Here is a 16703-nt window from a genome sequence, read left to right on the forward strand (position 1 = left end):
AAAAGAATTATACCCAATGTGGAGTATGGTATAAAGATAATATGCTGCACTGATGCCAGCACCAATTACATTATTTAAAATACATACATCTATACGGAAAAAAAATGGACGGAAATGAACTACCTGGTGATGAAAACAGATTCACTAAACCGACACAGGCCGTAATGCAACTTGCACAACCACTTTTTGGTTCAAATAGAACAGTGTTTTTTGATAATTGGTACAGATCATGAAACAAAGAGGCTTGGTACTTTGTATTGGTACTAAGATATTGCATTGATTTCTTACACCACAAAAATCCATAAGTCTATTCTTTTGTTTTTATCCTCCCACTACCATGTCAGTACAGACTCACGAACTAATAAATCTAATATTATTTCTGATTATAACTCCACTTAATTTGGTGTAAACTCGTTAGATGAGAAATGTAGCAAGTTTACTTGTAGTCATCGAAATAGTCTGAGTATTTTTCAGACTATTTGACATTATAATACAGTGAATGCGTACACAGTTTACGGATTTACAAAAACGTTAAGGACTAAAACATTAGCATATCAGCTTGTGAAACCTCAAATTAAAAAATATTGGAAGATCAATAGGTATCTACTAAAGAAACTTAGATTGAGCATATGTGAAATTTTCGGCATTGAAGACATCGTAAAACCCTTGAAAGCGCGAGTTAAAAAACTAGACAAAAAGAAGATTCCTCACTTTGTCACTCCAAGAAAAAGAGGAGGACGGCTTATGTTTGCTTTCACTGCCAGAGACCAATCTGTTAGAAGTGCACAAAAAAAGTATGCAGAGAGTGCAGCCCAGAAGCTCAACTTTAGGCCTTGCAATTTTATTAATGACTGGTTAATTTTTTTATTTTTTTTTTTCGATAAATGTTTATATTTTGTGACGGATGGCTCTTTTAGGCAGCAGACTCAGTAAAACACATATTTAAATTAAAATAAAAATATATTTCGAACAAATAAATAAGAAAATAAAGTTATATTTAAACCAATCAAAATAAACTTCCAACTCTGCGGCTACGACCTAGATGCACAGCTCGGCAACCCTATGTTTATCACTTGCAAAAATAAAATACAAATAACATCACAAAATTGAAACGGCAATTACGGTGTGTTAATACACACGCGGCGTATACGGGAAGTACAGGTCAAAAGAATAGAGATGGAACGGAACTATTAATACTCGGTCCGGCAAGGAGCGGAAAGAGACTAATCAATACTTAGCCACGAGAAAGAATAGGTCTGTCTCAGATCAATACTCCAAGACCTGGTACGGAACTGCTACTTGATCAACACTCTAGCAGAAGCGGTTGGCCTTTAGTCAATACCCTGGGCCCAGTGGAGTTGTTATCAAATAAACACTCCAGTCAACACCTAGAGACTCGGTGGAGTTACCACTAGATCACCACTCTAGTGGAACTCCATTCTATCTTGTAGCGTACGCTGTTTTATACGGTCGTCGGATTTCGTCGAAGCGCTGACGGGACGGGAGCAATGCACATCGTTACAGCTTATATATCTCTATTAAAGTAGTAAACGATTTTTTTTATTTTCCTTTATATTTTTTGATTAGGTCATTGTCAAATAAAAATATGCCAAATATTAAAGAATATAGGTACTACCTGTACCTGTATATGTACTACCTACTAGTCTTTTTTGCATAGTTTTGATCATAGTCAATTAAATAATAGTACATTTCAAAAAACAAATAAATCTTGCGTTCCAAAGAAACGAGAACGAGGTTTCGGTTTTCATTTTCGAAATACTTTTATAAATCGTCTTATAAATACTAATTTTTCTTATAAACCTTTGACTTTGAGTGATATAATTTACATATACCGGGATAATATATTATAAACAAATTCCAAATAAAACTTACCAGTTTACGAACGTTAACTTTAGAGTCAGCTAAAGAATATATAATTAAAAACGAAATTTTCAAAAGAGTAAAGTTGAGTTAATTTGGATAATATAAAGATGGTTTTGCCATGTTAATCATCAACGTCAGGGATATTTGATAAGGCACGTAAAGAAAAGAAATATAAATCTTTGTATAATTAATCCTTCTCATAATAATTCTAATACACTCATGGACACAGTTATCGAATATTTTGAAATTTTCTAATTTTTTTTTCAAAATGAATTTAGGGTCAATCAAGTCGTCTATTGTGAAGAAAAGTTTATTTTTTAACATTTTTTAATGAACAATAATTTTAAGATTTATGCTGACAAAATTACGAAAAAAATAATTCCTAATATTAGGTAATAATTAAGGTTGTTTTACTTTAAACAATGCTAATTTAAATTTCTTAAAAAGCCAAAACTAAAACAAGTGCATGATCAGTAACGAGTATTCCCCTCTAGCTCTTATTACTGCTTGCATACTCGGCATACTTACAAGTAAAATTTTGACATATAATTAGTGAATTATATTCCACTCATCCTGTGTAGCAAGCCAAAGCTGCTCTATCGTATTTGTAACGGAATTTCTTTAATACATGATTAAAATGTAATTAGGTGTTCTTCATGTTAAGTGTCATAGCTTTATATAAATAATCTCAACGACTAGTAAGTTACACTGACAATTTGTGATATATTGTAAATATTTACACATACTTCTAATTACAGTCTTGAAAAAGGAATAATAAAACAATTCCGAAAGATAGACCACAAGTCAAAAGAGTGTTTCTGTAACATCCCGGCCAAGACTAGTAAGTTGCACTGACAATTTGTGATATATTGTAAATATTTACACATACTTCTAATGACAGTGTCTTGAAAAAGGAATAAATCAATTCCGAAAGATAGACCAAAAGTCAAAAGAGTGTTTGTGTAAGATCCCGGCCAAACTTTCTGACTGCAGCCCTAATAAACTGTGTTGTTTGTTTATATTTATATATATCTATTTATATATATATATATATATATATATATATATATATATATATATATATATATATATATATATATATATATATATATATATTAAGTCGTTCGTTCGTTCGATTAGTTATAGTCGTTCTTCGCGGTATTTTATTCTTTTCGCTGGTGTTCCATCATCATCGCGCGCATGGTAGTGGTTGGTTGTTGGTTGTAGTGCCGGAATACATAGAGAGGGCTAACTGTTGGCAGGCGATAATGACGTTCTCGTTACAGTATTTGTATTGCAATAAAAAGTTATTGTTTAATAAAAACCCTCAATTACTAGTATAAAACAATGATTTCTATTAAAATATTTTTATTTTGTTTCAGATCCTGGTAACGCCCCACAAAATTACCAGCAACCACAACCAAGTAAGCTTTTATTTTCCAATATACCATCATTCATTATTTTCATTTGGAATGTTTAAAATAGTTTACAACTTAATCAATAGTGGATAACACAGTTAATATCGTAAAGAGACTGTAACGATAAGACTACCAATATAAAATTAAAACTAAAATAGACTACTATATAAAAATAAAGGATAACAAATAATACCTCAATCAACCATGTGAGTTTATCGTCTATGCCTTGCCTAGCTCAGTATCTCAAGTTTAAGTTCGTCTTGTCTTAAACTAGGGATTGAACCTAAACTCTTAACTGATAGCAAATAAAATAAATCTTAACCAAACATGTTTATTCAAAAAGATAAAAAACAATAATTAACCCTGCCACAGCTTAACAATTAATAAGTTATACTTATTGCTTCGATGGGCTGCTTGTGTGTCAACACAGAATATTTAGTCTACCGGACAACAAGAGGGAGGACGAATATTTATTCTACGGGACAGAAAGAGAGAGAAAAGAAAGACAGAGAAAGAAAGAGAAAAACAGAGGGCGCCAACTACTTTTTAAATAAAAAATAGTAAAAAGAGAAATGAAGTTAAAGTAATTTATAAATTAATAAAGAAATTAAAATGAAATAATTATTTAAATATAAATTAATACAGACGTTTATAACGTTACACACTCCTACCACCCATCAGAAAAATTTCGAACATAACTGAGAAATTTTTCTCAAAGAAATCAAGAACACAATGTTTTACCTAGGAATAAATATATGCAGTAGCAATCTGTAGTAACAAATCAAAAATAAATACTTTATAATAAAGCAATCAAGTTAATGAATATAATATCAAAATATTGATAATAAAAAATTTAGAGTATTACTCAGGGAAATTGAATACTTCCCAACGAATTGTAGTATCCGTCAAACTAAAATTTGTTATATGTAATTATACATTATTCATAAAACGTTTAGAGTATAACTCAAATTTGTTATATCTAAAAACAATAAGGAAATAATTTTCAGATATAATTCAGAAAGAATTTTAATCTGCAAAAATACTACCCAATGAATTTTAGTATTCATCACACTAAAATTATTAATTTAACATTAATAAATTACTACAAAAAATATCTCTAGAAAAATAAAATAATACTCAATGAATTTCAGTATTCATTAAATTGAAATTAAATAAGGTACTGTTATAAAGTAACGAGTAATGGTGTAGTACAAAGTTTATAATAAAAATTTAATAATAATTATAATTATACAGTTTTTGAGGGGAACGCTCAGGGGAATATAAATGCATATTACCCAATGAATTTTAGTATTCATCAGACTAAAAATGAAGGGAGAATTAATTAATCAAGTATCTGCAGACTTTGGTACTGTACATGGACCCTACCAAAGGATCAATTGAAACAATATTGGTATTAACGCAGTAGCCCATAGCCTACGGTTAAACCACGACAGCGCTAAGTGCCATGAACCCCCGGCGCCATACCCTGGAGACAACCCACCATTTGAGGAAGAACCAGTGGTACGAATGTACATCTGCATCAGGCCCACAACAACAAAAAATAATAACAAAGGGGCAATGCATCTGATATATTCAGATATACATTGTTGAAGAATTCTGTCTTCAGAAATTCTTCTTCGGGAGTACAACGACTTCCTTTGCAAAATAGCATACTATACACATAGTATGAAGTCTAGTTAATCATAATTAAAGTCAAAGGTAAGTATACAAAAATAAAGACAAATAAGCAAAGTCAGGTAAATATATTATGGAGATCATATCTTACAGAAATAAATAGCTAAGAATACAATGACGCTTATATATATATATATATATATATATATATATATATATATATATATATATAATATATATCGCATTATTTCTCACAAAAGTGATTGCAGAATTAAAAAACCATCTTGTGCTTTGGCAGAACATGTAATCGATAAAGACCATATTATGGATTTTGATAACATATGTGATAACATATGAGATATGATATGTAGTGAAAGTAATAAATTTAAAAGGACTTTTTTGGAAATGGTTTGTATTAGCAAAAATGATAATAGTTTAAACAAAAGATCTGAAATTCAAAATTTAAGCAAAATTTATAATTATATTCTTTCTTTATGATTTATATATAAAACTTGTAAAATGTCATATTTAATTCTCCATATATCTGTCACATTATTTCAGACATCTATCAACGGTGAATAAATCTTCTTCTTTTTGTTACTAAACAAAAAAGAATGTTTAAACGAAATTTTACTTTTGGCAATATAATTGTCAAAAATAAAAATTTTATGTTGGCATTATGACATTGAGGCTATTTGTAATTGGTTGCTATTTGAACTTATTTATAAATTCAATTATTTTTATATTAAAAAATGTTTTCAAAATTATAAAAAAATTTTCGGAGAAACATTTATTAGATAAAAACATTTTTGTATTAAATATTTTGAAGATGTAAGCAGTGATTTTTACTTACCAAACTAATTTTTATTTGGTAAGTTAACAAAAATTGTTTTTTCTTTTTAGTTCAACCTTGTAAGTATTTTGTCTTTTTTAGCTCTTGATAATAATTGTAAACACAATTGAAAGCTCGAGAATAAAAAAATAGTTAACCAATAGCCCTATTATTGACTCCAACCCATCCAAAACAGTTATATATATATATATATATATATATATATATATATATATATATATATATATATATATATATATATATATATATATATATATATATATATATATATATATATATATATATATATATATATATATATATATATATATATATATATAATGCCTTGAAGTAGTTTTTAATGTATAGCTAGTAAAAGGTCGTCGTGAAACACCCTGCATAAATATAATTATCTTGAAACTTCAATAAATTTGAATTATGATTTTGTAAAGGAACTAACAACCAGAATTAAAATTGTACGTAAGTCATTTATGAAAATAAAACAGTTTTTTTGCAATAGATTGCTGTGTCGACATCAAAATGGGCACATTTAGATGCTATATATTTAATATCCTCTTATACGGTATAGAGGTAGCCACTTTGACTAAAACGATGATGAGAAAAGTAACTTTTCATAATGTGGCTTTATAGAAAAATCCTGAGAATATCTTAGGTAGACAGAGTCACGAATAAAGTCTTGCGAATAACTTCAAAAGAAACGGGTATTGAATAATGAAGTAAAGGTACGAAAACTATAATACCTTGGCCACGTGATGAGAGGATACCAGATTTTAGGAAAGTGTAGTGTTGTAAGCTGATGAATGTCATATCTGCACAATCTCAGAATATGGTTTAATTGTTCTTTTTTTTAAACAGCTCTTAAAACAGCTGTTTAGAGCAGCAGTGAATAAAGATCAAATAATCATTATGATTGTTAACCTTCGAAAGAAGACGGCACATTAAGAAGAAGAAGGGAATGTCCAATATGAGAATATAGTTAGTTTAGAAATCAATATAATCAATACAACAAATATTTCCAACACAAGATTAATTCATTTTTAAAGAAATTTCTTTATAAAAATAACGACTGACCAATCATGCCCATAACTTAATAAATCCATTCATTAGGCTGCAAAAGAAGCCTTAAAGTATAATAAAGGAAAACATGAAAATTGTTAATAGAAAACAAACATGAATATCAACGAGAAAGGAAGAGATCACACAATGTATCAAAAATTAAGTAGAGACGTTAAAAGAAAAGTAGTAAAAAGTCAAAATACGATGTGGGATCGAAAATGTACAGAACTTGATAGTTATATGGGCGGAACAAAAATTAGTCAAGCGTGGAAGCCGATAAAGTCTTTCCGGGTGGAAGGAAAAGAAAAGGTTAATTAAAGTTAAAAAAAGTTAAAAAAAAATAAAGTTAAAATAAATTAATAGCTGAAACAGTGGAAAAACCATTATGATATCTTGTTGACAGAGGATAGATGTAAGTTCCAAGGAACCTGAGAGGAAGAAATAACTGAACATACACAAGTAAAATAACAATGTAAGAGATAAGAGATCGAAAAATGCTCCTCAAAAATCGAAAAATGGTAAGGCAGCAGGGCCCGGAGTCATCCTAACTGAGTTGATTAAATATCGCCCAACCATATTATTACATAAGAGGGTGGCTCAATTATGCAATAAATTTTTACAAGAACAATATACCTTAGATACTATATCAGTTTAATATATAAAGAAATGTGTGTGCTCTAATTACAGGGGAATAACTATTACCAGCTCAATGGAGAAGTTGTAAGGTCGGATATTCAAAGAGAAAATAGAGTTAAAATACGAGTACATAAACGAATAAAATGAATTTCGTGTAGGACCATCTTGCATAGATAATTTTTGTTATACAACAGATTATCGAAAAGCAGAAAGAAAGTATATGATACTGTATATACTATTGAAAAAACTTTGAAACATTGACGAAAGTAGTAAGGGGTGTGTGCAAGCTATCGCAAATATCTATAAGAGTGCAAGGAGTCGTATTAAACAAGGAAGATTTATATCTGATTATCAATTCCAATAACAAAAGGACTTAATCAGGGATGCTGTTTACCTCCGGGGTATACGTAAACTCATCACCAATTACCATAAATACCCTCGTACATATTACAAACTCATCACCGCCATAAAAGTAGGGTTTTAAAAATAGACCCTAAGAGATTGGAAAACTAATCACTGGTCTACCTGCACCCCGGATCAGGTATAGACCATAAAATCCCAGCAAACGGCTAGTTTCTGGTTATTTCACAGAATAATCCAAATCCAAATGTCTTAAAATGCAACTGCAATTTATTGGTTTTTATTTGGGAATTCCACAAAATTCTATTGATAGCTACCTAAAATCATGCGAAAAGAAAAATTTCTCTTCATTTGCCCTTGTTTCTTCAACATGGATAGTGAACTGCATTGATTACGTCCTGAGCCAACGCGACAAAAAATAATGGTTATCAATAATTTCAAATTTCAATTGCGAAAGACTCTAAAAAAAATCGAATTGCCTTTTGTGGACTTGTGCGACGAAAGGGTGTAAGGCTAAATGTCATACAACTGGTGAGTAGAAATTTGATATCGTTTTTGTTTGGTTGTTTCGCACTGGTTTTTGCGAATCATCCTGATCAAACAGAAAAAAATCAGAATTAAGTTCTTTAAGTTAACTGTATAAGATGTTTCCTGTTGTAGGCAAGGCATAATATTACTTTGTTGCTGTAGATTACCTTTTCTGATATTACATTTTAAGATTTCTAATTAAATTGTTAGTCACATTGTTATATATATATATATATATATATATATATATATATATATATATATATATATATATATATATATACAGGGTATCCAATTAAGTCGGCACCATATGTGAAACCTTTTTATTTTTAGTTTTATGAATTTTGTTTTATAAAATAATAATGTTACATAAAAAGTTTTGAATGATCTAAAACCTAGAATACAATGATCAGATTTTAAATTTTTTTAGTTGTATACGCGGTTTGTCAAAAAAATGAATTGTGGATATTCTCAAGTCTTAATAAAATTCATGTTGTTTAACGAACCGCGTAAATGACTGAAGAATACTAATATCTGATTCTGATGATTAAAGTTCTAGATCATTTAGAACTAGAGAATAAATTTTTTTTCATAAAACTAAATTTTTCCATATGGTACCGATTTAATTTGAGTCCTTATATATATATATATATATATATATATATATATATATATATATATATATATATATATATATATATATATATATATATTGTTATGATGTATTGTTTGTGAATGATGAGCAATGAGTGTTTTTAATAATATAGGGTTTTTATCGCGGTTCTCAAAGAATTAGTTTGTAAGTACTTTTTTAAATTATCTTTATTATATCTATTATGAAACACACATATATATCTAACCTAGCCAATGTAAATTTAAAATAAACTATCTTTAAATGGAAATTCTTATGAAACTAATTAAATTCTATAGACAATGTAAAATTTAAACAAACTATCTTCAAAATTGAAATTGTTATGACACTAACTAAATTATATTAACAAAATTTTGTACCTTTCTGTCACTAAATGCCTAAATGAACTGTTTTCCACTATATAGATTCTAATCACCACTCAATGTCTTCGTGCTTCGGTTATCCTTGTTTTTGTGAAATTTCTTTTTCCAATTATCAGCTTCCACCAATTTAAAATATATTTCTTCTTAAGCATTTATAAACCACCAAGCAAACCAGCAAACAGCATTTATATTTATTCTTCTTTTCAATATACCAATATCCAATCACCAAATATATTATATAATTTTAATATTCAATTAATACTTCTTCCATTATACAATCACCATTTATACATAACATAATTTTTAATCTTCAATAATATTTTCTTTATACTGTTTCTTAATCTTCATTTAACTCACTATATTGAACAATTGGACCTTCTGACTTACTGATTGACTGACTCTAACTAACTTTCATACTAAAACTGGCCTGTAACTGATCACTGATTACTTGAATTAAAATCACCGGGTATTTATATCTTTTTCCATGTTCCAGAATCATCTAGCAAGAAATCATGTTCGATTTTGTTCCATCTCCTACATGTCTGAATTTTCTGGAACAGTCCATTTCGCAAACAAAGCCATCTCCGGTTATCTAAAAAATTCTTTACTTTTTTATCGAGAATTTTGTCGACATTTAAGCTTTTCAGATCAGAATATACACTTAAATCAGTAACAACATTATAATTTAATAAACTACACATTTTAAACAACATATTATTATAACCCCACTTTATATTCGCAACCATTCCTTAAACGTCACTTTATAGAGTATTTTTGGTTGCCTAATCACATGGCTCACTTAAATATATCTACAACATTATAATTACTAAAAAAAAAAACTTCTTACACTTATTACATGCTAATTTCTTAAAAATGCCCTCACATAAATAATTTTTATTAAATTCTCTAGTATATAACTTCTTAAAATAACCAAATACTTTTTATATCTAATATTATCTAGTATATAATTTATAAATTATTTTCTTTAAACACCAATTATCTCAATATATATATATATATATATATATATATATATATATATATATATATATATATATATATCTCGGTGATCAGTTAGACTACAAAACACAACTTTTTGGGTGTGCAGCTGAAGATAGGACAAAGAAGTACTCTTTTTAGTCTACCAAGCTTTTGCAAATCTCAAACAAAATTAGTACAAATTACAGAATAAAAATTATTTTGTATCTTACACTAATTGAGGTCAGTTGTCATGATGTTTATAAAATGAAATGAACAACTCATCTGACTCCTACACATAATGGCGAAAACTAACAAAAACTGTAAAAAAATTGCTTTTAAAAGCACTCTAATTGTGGGATCTTTGTACAAGTTATTGAAAGATAAAGTACAGGAAACTGTACTTAAGCACTGATGCATTCTGTCACAATAAATGCATTGCTGATTACTTCAAATTTAAAAATTTCCTCCAATGATGCCATAAAATATAAAGCTTTGCACGTGTAAAAAATTAAGTTTCCTTCGACTTCAATGCAATAATAGCACACTCAAGGTTTTAGCTATTCCTATTTTTTAGACATTTTATATGTACTTCCTGTCCAAAATCGTCTATTATTTTCAAGATAGTCAAATAAAGCCAAAAGAGTAAGACTTAGACCGAATGTATGCTTAACAAATTATCTCGAGAATTCAATGAGAAATAGAAAAATGCAATGAAAATTGAATAACGAAGTTGAATTCAGATATAAACAAAAATAGCACATGTTGAAAAAAATATTTGCATTTTAAAGTTCACTATCGAAATCCTATGTAACTAAATTTTTAGATCTCAAAACCATTTAGATTGGCAGATACGTCTAATAGGCCACACCGTAATACATATTAATATCTCAGTTAAATTTTAAAGCAACTTGCTTAAAATAATTTCTGAATTTATTAAATTATCACATAAACGAGAAGTATAACAGGTAAGAGGCAATCTTTCGCATTAGAAACCAGGCAAAAATCCCGGTGATGAGTTTACCTATCTGCGGTGATGAGTTTACCAATCTCCAAAGAATGCCGGTGATCAGTTTAGTATATCTCCGAAGGTCTAATTATGGGGGGCTATATAGTGATGAGTTCGTACACGTCCTACCTCCGACCTTATTTAAGCGCCAGAAAAAAATAAAGAACTCAATTACCTGGACTGGGAGTAGATATGAATGGTGGTAAATATCTAGCAACTTCGTTTTTCACTGACAATAATTAGTCGAAGGCAGTGATGACGAAGATCTGGACCAAATGCTCAGGATATTAAAGAGAGAATAGGCACAGTAAGGTCTTAAAATGAATATTTCATAGACAGAATATCTAAAAATAGGTAATTATAAAGAATACTCAGAGGTAGATATAATAAGTATTTAAATATGTAAAAATTACAAATGTCTAGGGTGTATATATAAAATATATATATATATATATATATATATATATATATATATATATATATATATATATATATATATATATATATATATATATATATATATATATATATATATATATATATTCTCTTCTATATATAAAAAAATGGAAATACGAGTAGGGGAGCGTGGTCTATAGTGAGATACTTTAGAATATTTAAGTCATTCAATGCATCTCTTATTTATTTAAAAGTTTAAACGTATAAAATCAATGCTTTGGGTACCCTCGATTATGTGTCAAAGTTTTCGATAGAGTTAACAGAAAGGACTGCATATTCATTGATCCAGTAAGAACCACTTGTCCCAGTATGGACCAATATTGGTTCATAGTGGAACTCCTATTGATTTATATCGGGACACATTTTTTTTTTTTTTTTGGGAGGTGGAATCTTCTAAAAGACCGTCTGGGATCGGGTGTCAACCCTTTGGTGTCAACGGCCTCCCGGCCTCCCTCACCAGCACAAGGCTCGGGCGAGACTGGTCGGTGAAGCTACCGTCCTGCTCAATCCTCATTCTGGCGAGACAGCCTGGTTGCCACCCCTTCCACATTGAAACTAACGAGTAGAACCAGCTGGCAATTAACAGTAACACCATTCATTCGTACTTTCATCAATTCAGTTCCGCATTCATACCCTCATTCACTAATTTTCGGGGTATCGGGACATCCGACGGGATTGGATGTAAAAAGTCTTTTCCCGTCCCATGTCCCGCGGCCCCGACAATGAAATAAAATAAATAAATTAATAAATAAAAATAGATAAAAAATAAGTTAAAAGTAATGTAGATAAAACAAAAATAAAAACAACAGCTAAAATTGGTATAGATAAGATATAGTAAAAACGAAAGTAACTTGAATAAATAAAATGCAATAAAATAAGTAAATAAATAACACACATTTTTAAAACAGTAAATAAATATAGCGGTCAATCCATCTGCAGCCGCCTCTCTTTCTCTTCCTTGTGCTTTATGGTTTTTGTAACAAAGGCAATGATCAGTTCGAAATCGTGCTTGCTGTCGATGGCTTTATCGATCAGCTCGTGAGGCTCGCCTAGTGGAGATCCCAGGCTCAGCTGCAGTTCGTTTCGCCCCGTGTGGTATGCAGGGCAGTCGAAAACAACATGCTGCGCATCGTCCACCACTCCACACTCAGGACATAGATCGTCTCCGGACTTACCGATTCTGTGGGTGTATTTCCGAAACGATCCGTGCCCCGTCAGAAACTGCGTGAAGTAGTAGTTGACGCGCCGATGCCGACACCCGTACCACCACACTACATCCGGGACCAGGGACCTCGTCCAGGCCGCCTTTTCGACTTCGGCTGCCCATTCCCTCTGCCACATCTCCAAGCTTCTGGCTCTTTCTTGTGGCCCTGAACCAACCGCCCCGTTGCCCCTCTGATACATTCGAGCTCTTTCCCTGGCCAGGATGTGCACGGGTACAGAACCAGCCACTACCTGTAAGGCAATGGTAGATACAGTTCTGTACGCGCTGCACACCCTGATCAGAGGTTTCCTTTGAGCCCTAAAGAGCATGTCCTTATATTTCTTCATCTGGAGGACCTCGTGCCACACGGGGGCCCCGTATAAGATGATCGATAATATTGATTGTAACATAACTGATCTCTTCTGAGATCCGGGCCCCCCTATGTTTGGCAATAATTTGTTCAATGCTGAGGTCCTCCCTTCCGCCTTTCGACATGCTTCTTGTATGTGCTGCCCAAAGGTAAGTCGGTCGTCGAAAGTAATACCGAGATACTTGACTGTCCTTTGGGGTCTTATTTCGGAGCCTTGATATTTGAAAACCAAGTCATCCCTTTTCCTTGGTCCTCTCAGAATTATTATCTCTGTTTTGTCTACTGCTAATTTCAAGTCGTTCTTCTCGATCCACGCCGCGGTCGTGTTTATTGCTTTATTTACCTTTTCTGTTATGCCCCAATTCTTATCATCCTGAACCAATAGGGCTAGATCGTTTGCGTATGCTATCGCTTTGACTCCTTGTCTCTGCTTGTGAATTTCTAGTACCCCATTGTATAACATGTTCCAGAGTAAGGGTCCCAGGACTGACCCCTGGGGTACTCCCGCGGTCATTTGTTTCTTTTTCTTCTTGGATATGCATACGGATCGTTCCGAAAGGTAGTCCTTTATTATATTGGACATATATTCCGGAGCCCCGCTTTCGACTACTCGGTCTACTATGAGGCCCCAGTTTGCTGAATTAAAAGCATTTTTTATGTCCAACAGAACAAGAACCACCCATCTTTTCTTGCTTGATTTGGCCGCATTCCTTATCCAGGTCGCGGCGTCGATTGTCGATCTGCCTTTCCTAAATCCGTACTGTTGGTTGGATAAGACTCTCTCATCTTCCAACATGCCTTCCAGCCTCTTCTTGATAAGTCTTTCGTAGAACTTACCAAGACAGTCCAGAAGGCATATTGGCCGATAAGAGGTCGGTGAATCAGGGGGTTTCCCGGGCTTTAGGAGTAGAACCAAGTTCGCCTCCTTCAAGTCCTTGGGAAACTCTTGTTTCTGCAGTAGATCATTAAATATTCTTCAGATCAAACCTGGTTTCTCAGTTGCTATTATCTTTATTGCCTCTGGTGGCAGCCCGTCAGGGCCGGGAGCTTTCCCTGTCTTCGTATCCTGACCAGCGGTTTTCACCTCTTCTTCTGTGAACTCCTCTATCATGGTTGGGAAACCTTGGTGAAATCTGACATGTCCTTGGTGGGAAAGAGGAGTTCAGCTGATCTCATCCGCTGGTCTTCGTCGAGTCTATATGGGGCCATTATCTTTAAGGTCTTCATTGTGATTTTGTATGCATCACCCCATATATCCTCGTCGAGTGCTTTTATCAGGGTCTGCCACTTTTCTTTTTTCTCTTTTTTTATTGTATTATTTAATCTTTTCTTCAAATCCTTGTATGTATCTTTAAGCTCGAGGTTGCCCTGGCTTCTCGTATAATTCCTTCGAGCTCTGAGGCATCTCTCCCGTAGATCTTCTATCTCATCTGTCCACCAATAGGGGGATTTTTTTCCATGTTTCTTCTTCCCGGTAGCCAATTTTGTCGCATTTTGTAGAGCTGTTCGAAGTTGGCCGAGGTCAGAAATCTCATCTTCATTTATTTTTCTGACCTCCGATAGGTACTTGTTTTTGTTGAAATATGATTTTGCTGTACCTATCGACAGCTTTATCCCCCCTTTAACCTTTACCTCAAATTGTATATATCGGTGGTAGGTGAAGAGCTGATCGTCGAGTACATCCCACCCGTACACCTTCCTGGATAGCCCTTCGCTCGCGAATGTGATGTCAATGTGTGATTGGCTGGCCCCCCGTACGAAGGTTGGCTTATTGTTGTTCAGCACTTGGAGGCCAGCCTGGGCTATCCATTCATTCCAGAGTTCCCCCTTTTTGTCGTTTATGGGGGAACCCCATTGTCTGGACATCGCATTTATGTCCCCGGCGATCAGTATTTTTTTTTCGTATATAGCGGCACCCATTATTTCAGTAACGATTGTTTCGTATCTCATCATAGGGATGTTTGGAGATACATAGCATGCCAGGAGGCTGAAATCCCTCAACCTAATGAGTAAATGATTTCCTCCCCTGACAATGCTCTGCACTCCGACATCCCTATTTTTAATGAGCACCGCTACATTTTTCCCCTCGTCTTGTATCCACCCACCGCCTGTCGTTATCTTTTTGTTAGGTTCGGGTACGATGAGCAGATCTATATTTAGCTTGCAGGCTTTTGCGTAGATGAGGTCGTGCGCTCGGCGCGCCCTGCCTACGTTCACCTGCAAAATCCTTATACCAGGTTGATCTTTGGGGTTCATTATGGTTCAGTTCCCTGAGGTCGCCTCCGCAGTGGATTCGCGTCTTATATTAAAATTAAAATTCTTATAGACTAGGATAAAAAAATAAATAAGTATAAATAAAATTAGTGTATAAATAAAAAGTTTATAAATATAATATGTATAAATAAAATAAGATAGATAAAATATATAAATAAAATAATAAATGTGTGTATATATAAAATTTTTAAATAAATAAAGTATATAAATATGTAAATATAATAGATAGCATTTAGTGAATAACGTGGATATAATGTTGTAGTACTTGGATGCCTTTATCCATGAAAAGCTGAGAGAGATGGCTTCCTGTCCCGCCGGTGGGCTGTATAGGGGCCCACTCGCGTTCTCCAGGGAGCCATCTCTCGCTTTTTCGTCTTCCTTGTTACATTTACCCACCCTTTGGGGGTTCCCTGTCTCCTCCCCTGCCATACACCCACCTTCTATAGGCTGGGCACTGCATCCTATCCATTCTATGGCCTTCCTCGTTACAGGTGAGGCAGTATGAAGTGCTGTCGCACTGCACTGCTGTGTGCCCTGATTTTAAGCAGTTGTAGCAGCACGCTGCCCTGCTCTCACCTTTGCACTCATATGTGCTGTGGCCATAGTGAAGGCACTTGTAGCACCTTGTTGGGGTATATCTTTCACTGATAGGACATGATACCCAGCCTATAATTATGGAGCTGTATCTCCTCAATTCTTCAGCTGTTGAGGGGCGTACGGCTACGGTCGCCACCTGCTCCCCATGTTTATTAGTTCTTAGCGTCTTTATATCAATTTCTTTTTTCGATATTCCTGTGTACATTTTTATGGCACTTTGGAGTCGTTCCTCCGTCACCCCTGGATCCAAACCTGTTATGTTAAAAAAACATTCTTTGCGTCGGATTGCCATATTTAACCCTGTCATCCTTGTATCCATTTCTTTTCGTAATTTCTCTGCGGCCCCTTTGCCCTTTAGTTTTACTAGGATATCCCCCCCTTCTGTTTTTTTGAGTCTATCTACTTTAACCCCTATCTTTCCGATGTTAATT

The 16703-nt window shown here is 33.0% G+C and overlaps 1 protein-coding gene across 1 annotated transcript in view; it reads left to right on the forward strand.

Annotated features, from left to right (window-relative positions):
- Positions 1-16703, forward strand: part of LOC140449701 (uncharacterized) — a 168530-nt gene that overhangs the window by 90021 nt on the left and 61806 nt on the right. Inside the window, exon 3 of the mRNA XM_072543000.1 lies at positions 3267-3308. Coding sequence (XP_072399101.1) covers positions 3267-3308 — 42 coding nt within the window. The remainder of the gene's footprint in view (positions 1-3266; positions 3309-16703) is intronic.

This window comes from Diabrotica undecimpunctata, chromosome 9 (assembly GCF_040954645.1).
Source record: "Diabrotica undecimpunctata isolate CICGRU chromosome 9, icDiaUnde3, whole genome shotgun sequence".
Taxonomy (NCBI): Eukaryota; Metazoa; Arthropoda; class Insecta; order Coleoptera; family Chrysomelidae; genus Diabrotica; species Diabrotica undecimpunctata.